The sequence below is a fragment of the Lolium rigidum genome, chromosome 3, assembly GCF_022539505.1.
Source record: "Lolium rigidum isolate FL_2022 chromosome 3, APGP_CSIRO_Lrig_0.1, whole genome shotgun sequence".
Lineage (NCBI taxonomy): Eukaryota > Viridiplantae > Streptophyta > Magnoliopsida > Poales > Poaceae > Lolium > Lolium rigidum.
In genome coordinates this window covers 363,454,506-363,469,312 of record NC_061510.1, presented here as the reverse complement: position 1 = coordinate 363,469,312, position 14,807 = coordinate 363,454,506, and the positions used below count along the sequence as shown (strand labels likewise).

Genomic DNA, 14,807 nt, shown 5'->3' with positions numbered 1-14,807 from the left:
TCACACTACTACACGGTAGGGATTTAGGGGCACTTTGCCCTGGGGCACTTTTTAAAGTGCCCCTAAATACCCCCTTTTAGAGGCACTTTTGCCAAAATGCCTCTAATGCCCTACCTATTGGGGCAGTTTTGAGAAGTGCCCCAATAGGTGATACCTATTGGGGCAGTTTTGAGAAGTGCCCCAATAGGTATACACCTATTGGGGCAGTTTTGAGAAGTGCCCCAATTGGTATACACCTATTGGGGCAGTTTGGACAAGTGCCCCAATAGGTACACCTATTGGGGCAGTTTAGAGAAGTGCCCCAATAGGTATACACCTATTGGGGCAGTTAGGAGAAGTGCCCCTATAGGTGGCTACTTTTTGGGGCATTTTGGAGAAGTACCCCTGTAGGTGGCTACTTTTTGGGGCATTTTAGATAAGTGCCCCTGTAGGTGGCTACTTTTTGGGGCATTTTGGAGAGGTGCCCTAATAGGTAAGTCTCTTTTGGGGCAGTTTGGAAAAGTGAACGCGGTGAAGGAACCTGGAAGAGAAAAGAGCAGATCAACAAAAAAGCAGTATTACTTTATCAGCATCGGATGCCAAACCCACACCAAATCAGTTCAGGCACCACATATCACATGTCAGGTTTTGTCATGTTCCTCAGATTCCGGATTCGCTGTTGTTTTCGAGAATGCAGATTTCATGTTTTTAAAGTATATAAATAAAAATAATAATTATCAGACCAGGCATAAATCAAATTTACGCTTGATATACGGCCAGAATCAGTCTGTTACACAGGATCAGTATTACACATGATCAGTCTATTACATCATGTATCGTACAGTACAACCACAGCTCTGATACTTTTTTGATATTCCCATCTCAACCTAGCTAAAACAACTTTTTCCTGTTTGTTAGCCCGGGTCGGGCCATCTCGGCACTGCCGGCTTCGTGCGGAAACTGCCTCTCAGCCAGGTCGCGTTGGGAAGCCGGAATCGAGGTTCGCAACCCGGCCAAGCTGGCCTCATCCCGCAAAGTACTGTAGGTTGGCCCCGCGTAGCCCGCTCCCGCACACGGTCTTCCACCCCACGTGCCCAACCGCTTCATTTGCCCCCGCACGGCTCTCCTCTCCCCGTCGATTCTGCGCCACCGGAGCTCGCACCGGACCTCCTCCCGCGTCCGTAGCCACCCGCCGTCGCCGCCGAGCAAGGGTCGCCGCCGGTGCCCTCCTCATCCGCCGACCACCCGCGCCGGCCGGAGCGAGGTCGCCCGCGCCGGCCGCTCTCCCCACCCGCGCCGGCCAGAGCAGGGGACGTCCTGCGCCTGCCGCTCACCCAGCCACAAGCGCTGGCCAGTGAAGAGGACCCCCGGGCCGGCCGCTCTCCCAGCCACCCGCGCTGGCCAGTGCAGAGGACGCCCGCGCCGGGCAGAGCAGAGGACCCCCGGCCGGCCGCTCTCCCAGTCACCCGCGTCGGCCAGTGCCGAGAACGCCCGCGCCGGCCGCTCTCCCAGCCACCCGCGCCGGCACAGTCGGCGTTCCACCGCCCCTCCACCGCCCGCCGGCCACCATCGACGCTCCACCGCCCACCGCTGCATCGTCCCAGAGACAAGGACCTGATTGCTTTTGTTGGGTTTTGTTTAGGATCCTTTGTGCAAGAGTTTGGACCGCACTGTAATTTCATTCTTTTCTGGCCAATCTCAATCCACATACAGTGCCAAACAAAGTATCAGTTCAGATTATCTCGGCACATACGGTCTACCAAACACACCACAAAATCTCAGGTCGGCTTGTATGAGCTCAGAAATCTGAGGTGGGAGAGTGAATTCCAAATGACACAGGCTACCAAACACACCCTAAGAAAAGGGATGTGACAAGAAATGAAGGACCTCAAGGACCTCCATTCCAATTGCAAAGAAAATAATAGATTTAATGTGCAACATGCTGTACAAGGTTAGCAGCATAATTATTAACTCCATGTCTTATGTCTAGAAAGCTGACAGGCTGTTGCTGCAGCGTGAATGCCAACCATTTCTGAAAAAATCTTCTATGAAACTGATGTGTTTTTTGTTCTCATTTATATCTTTGAGTACCAGAAATTTTGCAACAACTTAATAAGCCATTCTAGATAAAAACAACGTAGCAGCATCAGGTGTAGGAAGAAACTCACATATAGGCTACTAAGACGCACATACATAATTGGCATTCACTTGTTTTCGTCTCATTGGCTATTCTAACTTCCGGGGTTTCCTTCTCTAAAGAAGCTTTGTTTTAAGCTCCTTTTTATATCGAGCAAGAACATGAACTGGTGGAACTAAATGAAGAATATAAGGTCCAATATCAAGGTTTGAAAATATACTAAATATTACCAACAAGGGAAAAGATCCAGGGTCATGGTTCAACATCATAACCAGTACTAACATGCATATTTTAGAAGGGAAAATTCCATGTTCAAACATTGCTACAAGCATAAGCATCCACATTCTCAGTCCTAAAGGATTAGAATTTGGGGAGGAAAATAACCTCAAGTCTTGGGAAAAGTAGCACCACCAAATCGCGTATCCTGCATGGTTACTGTAATTGAGAGAGAGAGAGAGAGAGAGAGAGAGAGATTAGATCAGAGAGAAAATGAGAGGAATTTCAGAACAGAGTGTGTTGTGTGCTACCAAGAAAAAAGAACTAGTCGATCAAACTATATCGCCATGTAACATATCTACTGAGCTAAATAATCTATTTGATTTGTTAGGAGACGTAAAGGACCAAGACAAACAGGGAAAAGACTTTGTACGTTGTTCCAGATTAACTAGAATGCTACAAGTGAAGTAGAACACTCGCTGCTCATCCCAGCATCACCAAAGCTAACAACAAACATACTAATATATCTCGACGAAAGTAATCTGAATCCGACAAGCGCGAGCTCAACCAGGAGAGAATTAGGATAAATAGATAGTCATATTTATACCTTCGACGCACGGCTGAGGCGATCTTGACTCCCCGACGGAGATGTCAAGGACGAGCTTCTGCACCTTTATCTCCCGCATGAAGTTGCCAGCTTTTTCTCCGTCAACTGCGAGCACCAAGCATATACAAAACCACATCATTAGAAGAGCAGAATCCTGAGCACACCACGATTCAGGATAACAGAATTGGAGATTATTTATGCACAGCCATGAAAATTATTTGCAAAGCTCTGCATCAGGAGTAGTGTACAAGTAAATGGTTTATGCACTAATACATGTTACTGCATCTATAATAATTATTTTAACATTACATAAGCTACTAATATACTACATGTTGAGTAAGCAAGCAGCATCAAAAATAGGTTGATGTCGACCTGCCCATGATTCTGATGAGTACAACATTATGGTCCAAAACTTCAAGTAAAAGTTGCTCAGAAGATGGTTGCTGCTTAGTATAGCATGTTATGGTCGAAACTTGAAAATAAAAGCTGCAAGTAAGATAACGGAACCAAATCAATATCCCATATGTTAAGACATGCTTATGTCTTAACACATGTTTTCTACTGATGTTTTGCAGAAAGAAAAGATATATCGATGTTTTCTACAGATGTTCATGCTTGTTGGCTACGAACTCTAGAATACGATATTAATCTGCTAAAAGAATGCATTGGTCAATATATAAAAGCTCCCTGTGTAGCTACAGAATACAATTCATCTAGCCAGCTCCCTGTGAAAGCTCCATTCCCTCTCAACAGCGACATCAGAATCCATAAAACACTCATCGTACTGGAGTTTGGAAAAACAAATATCAGCTTTCAATTCCATGTCACGGAACTGTGTCATCTTTGCAATTCTGCTGACATTTTTTATACAAAAACAAGGTACACGGAATTAACAATTTCCAAAACATGTTTATCCTTTCTTGAAAACACAAGTTCTAGCTGATATTTAAAATATAACTTTGAGATAAATATGTACTTTGCAACAAAGCAACAAGCAGTTGTCAATGTGAACCAAGAAAGAGACAAGACAATCATCTATGGTATGCAATGAAATGCTGGAAGACAAGAACATATACTTTCATTTGGCCTGAGATTATGGACAGAAGGAATAACTGGGAAAAAAAAGATTCACCTGGATAAGGATGAACGGCAAGGACACTCACCAGAAGGAGTATTTACTGAACCATACAGCTCCTCATTCAGAGTATTACGTTTTACATGCCTAGATACTGAATGCAACAAATAACATCCATAAATACATAAATAAAAATTAAGAAGATAAGTAATATTTAAATACTAATGATCGAGTGTCAATTTGAAACAACAATCAACGGGAACATTTTCCATTCCTAACATTAAACCTTACAACCAGATCTTTATACTACTCATATATACTGTGGCAACATGATTTACTACAGAACGTGTGCAAGCTGGGAAGTCATAACTCACCACTTTGTGCCAACTTATGCTCAAAATATCCAAGAGAAAGATTTTAGTAGTTTCACCAGTGAGCTACTATCCCTCCAAACCATTTTTTTAGAGGTCGGATACACAAACCAACCAAGTTTCAGTTTATCGAAAACTATTCAGAACTACATGTGTACTCGATCCTTCTTTTTTAATCTCAAGCTGCAAATATCATAACAGAATTAGTTTTTAGTTTTGCATAGCATGGGAGCGTAACAGAAATAGGTAACAACATAACATTCAAAACAGAATTTCCGTAATTTAGATCTTAAAAAACCCAACAAGTACATGGCATCTAGAGACACATACGAGCACTTTAGAATGCTAGAAATCATAGATACTTTAAAGTTTATACATAAAAGAAACAATTTAAATCATCAATGTAACCTTTTTCGGTTTAATCATAATATCTTATGACCCAAGCAAGCAGTATCCTACGAATGAAGCCTTAGAACCAATATTTCTTCTAATAAAAATATCTCTTGAAAATGTATGTCTGCACATATCTAGAATAGATGAACAACTCACATCAGGACACGGTTCATTAGACGAACAGCACGGTGATCTTGATTCGATGGGAACACAAAATGCACAAAGAAAATCCGAATAGCTACTGGCAGTGGCAGCTACCTCATCCACAGCCTGGGTTACATTCTCCAGACCAAAGAAAGCCTGGAAATAGATCTGCACCCACACTGTGCAAACAGATCTGCACCCAGCCTGCAAAAATCGAGCACAAACCATACCAGATCAACAGATATCTAATCAAATCCACAACGAATGAAGCAAGGATCGGATGGGAGCGGGCGGAGAACTCACTGAATCCTTGTTGACGAGGTAGTCGAAGATGTGGTCTGGCAGTTGTAGGAGAACTCGTCGTCGGCCGACGCTCTGCATCTTCGAGCCGGGAGCTCAGAAGCCCTCGTCGATGCGGGACACGCGATGGTTGTCGGTGCAGCGTGGAGGCAACTCATCCTCGCTAGCGCCCTACTCCTCGCCGGGTTTGGGGACGGCGGCGACTCGGACGTGGGGGACGGAGCGGGCGGCGTTGGAACAGGGGCGAGGGCGATGTGGTAGTTCGCCTCAATTGGGCATACGGAGTGCGGGTTGATATCTCAGAATCTAAGGGGCAAAAATGAAAACTATACTGCGACGTACTCGTACGACCCAATTGAAGGGCCTAAATGCCAAAAATCGAACCTACCGAACTCAACTCTCTCTCTCTCATCTCCTCTCTCCTCCCCGCACGACCGCGCCTCCCTCCCTCCCTCTCTCGCGCCTCCCTCGGTTCCCCGATGCGCCACCGCCGCTCGCCCCCGTGCCGGCCAACGCCGGCCACATCCTCCGCAGCCCACGCCCTAAGAAAGCCGCGCCTTGCCCCAACACCCGGATCCCCACCCGCGCCCCGCCGTTCCGCCCCCGGGCACGACGCCGCGGCTAACCCTAGCTGTGGGCTCGGTCGCCGCCGCGGTTCCCGCGCCGCCGCGCCTCCTGGTGGTCCCCTTTGTCGCCCGAAGCCACGCCGCCCCGCGGACCGGCGGAAGCCTCTCCCAAAGGTATGAATCATCGTTCCCATCCTATTTCGTGGTTGAATTAGAGTAGGCCCTCTATGGTGGTTGCTCGATTGGAGCGGGCGATCGATTTTTGGGGACCGCTTGAGGGGAATTTGGGGGTCTCATTGTGGTGGTAATTTATTCATCCGGAATCGAAGCTAGGAGCGTAGCGATAGGTGTATACGGTATTGATTACGGTAAGTAGAGTAGCATTTTCAAACAAAAAAAATGCATCGATTATTACTTCTTCCATGTATTGCGTTTTCTTTTCTTAACCACATATGATTTTCAATATCCGACTCTTACAATATGTCAATACCAGCCTTATAGGTTAAAGAACCTAAGCGCACTGTGGTACTGTGTGTTCAAACTGATTTCAGGGTATGTTTCTTCACTGTAATGTTTCTATTTTACATGTACATCAGTACTATGTCTTACTAATCTAGCAAATGTAATTCACACGATGTATAGAGTGCACACTATACTTTTGCTTCACAATATATTTTGTCATAAATTTCCCCTATGCTTGCTGCAAGATTCAGTATGCATGTACAATCATCTGGAAGCTTAAAACTGATACTTAAAGGTCACTTTGTCTAAGATGCAGAGAGGGCTAAGGAGTTGGATAAGATGGGCCGGTCTATTTGTATTCCAGTAAAGGCTGAACCAACATGAACACATTCAGAGTTTGCTCCCCAGGTAAATTTCTCCTTTGGAAATGATGTGATTATATCTTGTTGACTATCTTCATCAGCAACCAGTAATATCTCTGAGGTATCATCAAGGACCTGGGTCTGTTTTCACGATGGAGCAGATCTCGAGTATCCCAGCAGTCTGTCTCCTTCGTCGAGACAATGAATTTAAAGTTCTTAAGATTTGGCTAAAAGGTTTTTAGAAGGTAAACTGTAGTGTTTTATACCTTCATCATCATTTTCACCCTCTCGTGATTAGTTATGCAAAACCCGACAGTCTCGGTTGTTATGTTGATAGTGTGCTTTTCGGCTTGCAGCTTGCATAGTAAAAAGGAATGTCTGTGTACCATTCTCTATTAGTGCTTACTTCCTTAGCTTAGATAGTGGTGAACAAGTAAAAGGGCTCAAGCAATATTTTTTCCTATGTCTTTTCATTCACGCAACAAACATGTACCATGCACTCGACAAAATGACTCAAGTATAATTCGAATTTTGTAAACTAGAATGTATAGATAAATACTTAATTTATTTAGGAGGTCCTCAATACACATCTGAACATGACCAGACTATTCTGCCTTTTACAAGTCACAGTGCAACTCACGAAACCAAGAAAATTAAGTATAGACTGCTATCAATAGGCATCCTCACAGGAAATTCTATTGCCCTGCATATATCTAAACATATTTACCATGATTGATGTCCATCGAGTACTGAATATTCCTCTGCCGCCATTCCATGTTTCAGGATTCTCAGAAATTCTCACGATTCCAATTCTTTTAGAATCTTCGCTCTCTGCATGCTTCGAACCTCTCATTAGTAGGACACATCGAATATAGTAGAGCTGCTGATTCTTTAGAAAATAGCTTTAGGCTTGGAGAACTAATATGATACTTTAGTTTTTTCCCTCAAAAAAATATATTATACTTTAGTTTTAGCTACTTTCCTTAATTTTTTTCCGAATTCTTTTGGTAAATATCATATTGTTATTTGTAGGCATTAGTGGTCAGTATTTCTGGTGTATAATGTCTCACCCTTCTACGGGACAAGAGTGAAGCATTGTCGGTTTTTTCTTATTCTACAACCATGTCATAGGAAGAGCACACTTGCTCCATTAGTTACTTAGTGCACTAGGTTATGAAATAAATTCATTAAGTAGATACCAAGGTGATGCTCAGCTACTCATTCTTCCCCGATAATCTCCATAGATTGTAAAATTATTGAGATACACATTACCCTGATTAGTTTGTCGATTCATGCTTCCGTATTTATGAAAGATGCTTCGAGCTAAGCTGACTTAATTGGTAAAATGATGCATTGTTGAAATAAAGCTAGGTAATAAAATAGATAACAAGGGCGTTCTCCGATATTCATACATGAACATTTACTTCGGACCACGTCTCGTGGAAACCTCTCATTTTCCTAAAATTTTTGTTATAAGAATTTATCTTGTAAGATGCCTAAAGTATTGTTGTATTGCCAGTTTGACACCATCTGAATCTGCAAGTTGAGCACAAATGATTTCAACAACACTAGGTTATCTGCTGCTAGCATTTCATGTTGTATTTGAACCGACTAGGGACAAAAAAATTAAATTAAAAAATTATTATATTATTGGGTTAACAGTCTCATGGCGCAATGGTCTCATCGTCCGCTTCAAGATCCAACGACTCGATGACTACATTGCTATAAAGTGTTCTGTTTCCTATCCTATCCTTCTACACAAGACATAGACCAACCTTTTCTTACTTATGTTTGCAGTACTTTTCAATTGCTTTGACAAATAAATATCCGGACATGTTCCTAAAGCTAGCAATTGAGCACCTACCAATCGAAATAAAATTTCGCACAAGAGCAGTCCAATGTCAATAATAAATACTCCGTATGAGCATAAGGGCGCGTAATTAGAAACCCGAAAAATCCTTCCATATTTTTCTGGCAGATGAGTGCCAAGCAGCTATTTTTTTTTAAATGTCTGTAGTTCCTGATTGAGTTGAAAGGCATCGTGTGAGTGTTTTGGTTATGTTTAACATATGATATAGAAGAGAGTGTGGTAGTTCAGTTATCACCATACTCTCTTCCATTGTACCATCATAATTAGGTATGATATAGAAGAAAGTGTGGTAGTGCAGTCCCAAACTCAGTTACAATTTAATTTCCTCCACAATCTGTAGGTATCACACAATCTGTATGGAAATAGGCCGATTTACTTTATATGGAACCTTTACGTACCTCACTATCAGGTTTACTTTATATTTCTTGAAAAGAATACATGTTTCCCTTCATCATATGGAGTTGCCAACTATTGGTACTCGTGAATTATATTAAGATAATTTGCATGCTTTAATATCTTAATCTTCTCTTCAGCGAGATGGTGAGCTCTTCCCTATTTCCGAGTGGTGCTGCCAATAAGTGAGATGTACGTTTTGTTCCTTGGATATGCCTGGTGAGTTAATCCATGTTTTGCTCTTTAACGCTTTGGTTACATATGTTTGACCTAATCTTCTCTAAAATGTTATCATGATTTTGGTGATACCGTGACTTGCGTGCTATGAAAATTAAGGTTATTAAGATGAATGGCGTTTGTATAAGACTAGGCATATTTCAAAATTATTCACCAAATCCTTGAGGGAGTTTTATAGTTGTATTGTATTGCCAGTTTACTACCATATTAAAAGAAGGATTTGAGTGTGGAGCACTACATGCCAATCACAGATTAAAATGAACTTGGGATACAGTTGTAGTTGGAAGTGGACAGAATATATGTGAATAAAAAGACCTAAAGATCAAGTAGGTCTGTTGTGAAACTGAGTTGCTACTAGAATTGAGGCATGGGTCATGTATTATTTGAACGAGTATTGATTTGTATCTGCTTACTGTGTGAAGTGAAGTTGTAAAATAACTATTCTATGAAATCTGTTTTGACCACTCACAAGTTTGTTTTTTTTTTTGTAAAATATGTTCTTATAATATGCAAGTCATGTATTTGCCACTAAAAATTAGGATTTACTGAATTTTGAGTAAACTACTGATATGTTGTTTCTTTTCTAGTTCAAATGTTCATCCTGTCGTGGTCGTGGCACATACTTCGGAAGCAATTCAGTTCGCTCTAGCCTTACCGATGGCATTGTTTATGTCATTATTGACTGGCGCCAAAGTGTCTGGAGCGAGCTCAACAAAGAAGTTACTTCAAAATTTTCTAGAAATGTTGTCTCCCTTGCATTGTCTGATGCTGACATTGTTGTCCTACTCTAGCATTCTTAGTTTTCATTATTTAATTTAATTTAATTTAATTTTATTTTATTTTAGTTTAAAGTTGTGCTGGTTATAGATGATTCAAAGTATTGTGCTGTCCTACTCTATTTTGCCTCCAATAGTTCCTCATTAAGCTTGTAATGTTCTAGGATTTCTGTCTTGGTATTAAAGTTAATTCAATTCCATGAATCATCTTCCTTATTGAAGTTTTTAGTTGTCGGGTTTTGGTGTAACACATTGTTCTTAGCAGGGAGGGAGGCAACCACCGAAAGCTTTCCTCCTAACTGGTTCTTTAGTTTCTCACTCTTATGATATAAGCACTAGATTCCCACAATAGTATCTCTACCGATGGTAAATAAAAGATTCAATCATATGTACCTACAGCTTTATCTTATTTCCTGTTTGCACACTGATATATTGGATTGTTGATGTGGGAACCTATTCCGTGAAATCCTTCTCCCTGTTACTTCATGTATTTGTATAAGTTCACTGAGGTTAAGTTGCTTAATTGATAGTGTGGCACATCTATTTAGTTTATAGCCTACTATACTATTTGGTCGGAAAAGCTAATTTCCATTTTATTGGAGGAATGTCCAAGTGATATAAATAAAGTTTAGCCACATATTAACTATTTTTGTAAGACTTATGTAGTTAATTGTCTCATGGTTAATAGTCCAGTATTGCTTCCTTCAATTCGTTTCCTTTATATATGGCTGAAGGAAGATAGGACATAAAACATCCATCTATTGAGATTTTGTTCTTATAGGCAGCATGGGAAATTTTGTTATAAGGTAGACGTCGGTAAAAACACACTTCATGCTACAAACACAAAAGGTGTTTCTAAGCTGGAGAGAAATTATAGATTTTACAGAGAAAAAATGCAAATTTTTCACTTTCAAATTGACCTCGTTAAAATCATAGTTGTTGTGGTACTCGGATGACACGATTGTCTAGGTTGAATGGATACCCCAAAGAAATTATGCATGTGATACGATTTCACGGAAGGTAGTACTTGGTTTGTCACGAGCTTAGAGCATCGAGTATACTAAATTTGCGAGCCTTCCAGTTTGAGCTCTTGTAGGCTGAACATATCTGCCTTTTTTCTACCGCATGTTTCTCGGTCGTGGTTCCGTACTACACAGGATGGAACAAGATGAGGCACATATTTTTGTTATCAAAGAGAAAGATTGCAAATATTGCATACATATAAGATGAGACAAGTATCAGGTTCTCATATGCCTTAATCTTTATTGTTACGTTGTGTGATCCAATTATGGTCTTTTCCACTTTGGCATTATCTTTTTGGAAATTTAATCTATTAATAGATGTTCAGTTCATTGCATAAATTCCGCATGTGATGATGTTGCCATTTTAGTTTTCCAGGTTATATTTATCAAAGAGGGAGTTTCTATGTAAGTCTCCTGCAGTACATTATCCAATTTGTAGCAGATATATTGTGGTGGCGTTTGTCACGATTTAAGTGAGTTTCCCTCATATTTTTATTATGTACTTCTTTGTCAGCTATTATCAATAGTTTGTAGCATTGATACTTTTGCCATTTTATACATAGGAGGGTCTTGAATATAGATTATTATAAAATATTGTTATTTCAAATGTTAAACAGAGGTGTCAAACGAGTCATGCACCATTACTAAATGGTCATTACGTCCCTATTAATGAGTGGTGGTATTTACATGGATTTTTAAAGACATGCAACATATAAATTATCAACACACAATTCATTTCATTTTTTGTGATTTCGGATGCTCAGGACATGATTTCCTAATTTATACTAATGGAAATGGACCCCCATTGTGCTTCTCTGTTTGGAATATGTTCTCTTTTGTTTTGAGCCTTAGTTTCTAGGTTTGCTTTTTATGGTAAAGAGTTAAAACAAGCTTTGCTGTTGTAGAATGTTTCTTTGCTTTTTCTTGAAGGAAAAACATATTCATTGGCCGGTGTTATTTCTTTTATAAAACCTGATCAATATGTTATTTTGTGCTCTGCATGGACCCACACCTCCACGCCACCATACAGCGCATGCCCGTGAAACCCTAGATGTGGGGATGGGGCTCACAACACCTATGCTTCTGTTACCCCGACGTCGACGATTATCACCTTTTGATGTCGCCTGGGTGGCCGGGGGCTCCCCACCTTGGTGCGGTGGAATGTGTGGTACGGAGGACTATCTTTTTCTTGCCTCGAGAGTATGATCATTCTAAGTATTTTATAAAAAGTGATTTAATTAGATGATATAAGATGCAACAGTGAGGAAAACAAAGTTTTGCGATGCTGCCGTGTTGCTCTTGTTAGTTTGTCGGCATGGATCAGATTGGACTTGATTGTTGTTTGATTACGTAAGCACAGGAATATGGCAGTGGCTAGATAGAGTATCATAGCTAAGCTAATTATACACAAGCATGAGAACACTACGGGTGAGTTGTCGTGACGTTGCTCTTTGTTTTTCTTGTATGTTCAGTTAGCGGCACTGTAGCTCCGTATCCGTTATTTTTCTTTTCCCGAGAGACCATGCCTGGCTAAAACATTTAGAAAAATGGAGAAGGGGGAGCAAGCAGCCGTAGCCGTAGGCAAAGAGATGAGATTAATCGGAGGTTAGAAAGAAGAAAAAGAAGCGGAAATAAGTAGGCCGGAGAGCATAAATTTAGAAACCCCGCTTTGTCGGCGCATGCACGGAGGAACCCCTGCCGGCACTCCGGATCCGAGCACCACGGAGCGGAGAGGGCGCGGAGTGGAAAGGTAGAAATTCTGTTTTGCTGAGATGCGCGGCGGTGAGGCTCGCTGCTGGTGTAGATCGAGTATCTTGCATCGCCGGTTCAGCTAGTGAGCCCGTGGAGAAATTCTGTTTTGCTGAGATGCGCGGCGGTGAGGCCTCGCTCGCTGGTGTAGATCGAGTATCTTGCATCGCCGGTTCAGCTAGTGAGCCCGTGGACGATTCTACCCCAACCCCAGTGATCAGTACATGACCTGTATCTAAATGATTTATGTTTGATTTGTTTTGACTGTTTTAGGCATCACTAGGCAATCAGACTTGATTATGTTGTTTCAGGGGTTGACACATAGAAGCCGACTCCACCGTCCAGATCAAGTGGCCGAGCTGCTGCTGCTTCCTTGGAGCGCTGGAAGGGTTGTGCCATTGCTGCAGCGGCCACCGGTGAGGCGTCGTGTGTGCGGATTGTGGCTGCTGCTCCTGTTGCACATGCCCGAGATGCTTGTGTGGCTGCAAGTGCTCTTGCCCAGCTGCTCCCCTGCGCATTCCCCTTACCAGTGGCAGCGCTGGGTGCTGCCTCTTGTGTGTCCTTTTTCTACCGTTTATATTGGATACCTTGTATCATATGCTTGTTTATATTGCCTCTGTTGGTATATTGAGGCATTGTTGTTTATATTGTCTTGTGATACATTTAGTCATTTATGTTGCCTCTAATTGTGTTTTGGTGTGTTTTACTGAATCGCCTCAAATTGTGTTTTGGGGTATTCACGCTAGTTGCCTCTAAATGGGATTTGGGCCATTTTATGAAACTGCCTCTAATTGTATTTTGGGGCACATCTCAAAGTGCCCCTAAATACCTTTTGGGGCAGTTTTCAAAGTGCTTCTAAAAACATTTAGAGGCAAAATTCAAACTGCCCCTAAAAACCTTTAGAGGCAAATCTCAAACTGCCCCTAAAAACCTTTAGAGGCACTTTTCAAACTGCCCCTAAAAACCTTTAGAGGCAAAATTCAAACTGCCCCTAAAAACCTTTAGAGGCACTTTTCAAACTGCCCCTAAAAACCCTTAGAGGCACTTTTCAAACTGCCCCTAAAAACCTTTAGAGGCAAAATTCAAACTGCCCCTAAAAACCTTTAGATGCACTTTTCAAACTGCCCTAAAAACCTTTAGAGGCACTTTTCAAACTGCCCCTAAAAACCTTTAGAGGCACTTTTCAAACTGCCCCTAAATGTATTTGGGGCATTTCATTCAAAGTGCCCCAAATACATTTAGGGACACAAGCATCCGGGGCACTTTTCATAGTGCCCCTAAAAGTAATTAGGGGCACTTTGGCTACCTATTGGGGCACTTTGAAGTGCCCCTAAATATGTACCGTACAGTAGTGTCATCACATTACGGAAATTAAGAACAAGGTGATGAGCACTAATCAGCAGCGCATCGTGAAGCCGCGTGCATGGTCTCCTACTCCAGTGGAAACCGCCTCTCCTTCCTCATCTCCCCTGTTCAATCCATGCAACGAAAATAAACGTTTAGTCTCATAGGCAGTTCATCGAACGCTTGGGGAATCAAAAAAACAAACATAGAGGGTGCTTACATGTCAATTATCCTAGCGGCGGCGGGGATCCGGGAGACATCAAAGTCCTCGGCTTGAGGCTTTCCGACCTTGGCCACTTTGAGGAAGATGTGGTGGACGAAGCCAGCGAGGAGGCACCGGTTTCCCGACGCCGTAGGCGGGCGCGTGGGCGAGACGACGCGTAGGACGAGCGCTCCGGCGAGACGACGGTGCGTACGGGATTGGGGGCGGACCAAGGAGATTTCTAGGCGATGGAACGGTTGGTGCGATGAGAGGAAAAGATTAATTAGAGAGCGCGTGGGGGCGACGGGGCGTGGTCCGCTCCATCAAACATTGAGACGGTATGGTGCGTTGGATAAATTGATCGTACGTCTCTGATCGTCCGGATCAGTCCCTTTGGGGCTTTTATTAGTAGAGATTGGCCACTTAGAGGAAGATGTGGTGGACGAAGCCAGCGAGGAGGCACCGGTTTCCCGACGCTGTAGGCGGGCGCGTGGGCGAGACGACGGTAGGACAGGCGCTCCGGTGAGACGATAGTGCGTACAGGATTGGGGGCGGACCAAGGAGATTTCTAGGCGATGGAACGGTTGGTGCGATGAGAGGAA

At 42.5% G+C, this 14,807-nt stretch overlaps 1 protein-coding gene and 2 long non-coding RNA genes across 11 annotated transcripts; 2 read left to right on the top strand and 1 right to left on the bottom strand.

Moving 5' to 3' along the window:
• Positions 1–1,598: 1,598 nt before the first annotated feature.
• LOC124704191 lies at positions 1,599–5,431 on the bottom strand. Of its 8 annotated transcripts, XR_007003497.1 has the most exons (7): positions 5,226–5,431; positions 4,935–5,126; positions 4,389–4,568; positions 4,103–4,168; positions 3,312–3,425; positions 2,940–3,044; positions 1,599–2,551 (listed from the first exon to the last, which is right to left on the bottom strand). XR_007003497.1 is itself a non-coding variant. In XM_047236430.1 (3 exons), exons 1-3 carry the CDS (start codon positions 5,301–5,303, stop codon positions 4,154–4,156), a joined length of 285 nt encoding a protein of 94 aa, XP_047092386.1. In that variant the 5' UTR covers positions 5,304–5,431; the 3' UTR covers positions 3,737–4,153. The 8 variants fall into 8 exon arrangements, 2 of the variants coding, with proteins under 2 accessions (XP_047092386.1, XP_047092385.1); XR_007003496.1 differs by lacking the exon at positions 3,312–3,425 and having other exon boundaries at positions 4,072–4,168; XR_007003495.1 differs by lacking the exon at positions 3,312–3,425.
• Positions 5,432–6,742: 1,311 nt separating this feature from the next.
• LOC124704189 lies at positions 6,743–10,030 on the top strand. 2 transcript variants are annotated; one of them, XR_007003493.1, is made up of 3 exons: positions 6,743–6,857; positions 9,016–9,094; positions 9,700–10,030. It is a non-coding gene; the product is annotated as an uncharacterized LOC124704189 (long non-coding RNA). The 2 variants fall into 2 exon arrangements; XR_007003492.1 differs by having other exon boundaries at positions 6,755–6,846.
• Positions 10,031–11,221: 1,191 nt separating this feature from the next.
• On the top strand, positions 11,222–13,180 carry LOC124704190. Its single transcript, XR_007003494.1, has 3 exons — positions 11,222–11,383; positions 11,941–12,078; positions 12,971–13,180. It is a non-coding gene; the product is annotated as an uncharacterized LOC124704190 (long non-coding RNA).
• The last annotated feature ends 1,627 nt before the right edge of the window (positions 13,181–14,807 follow it).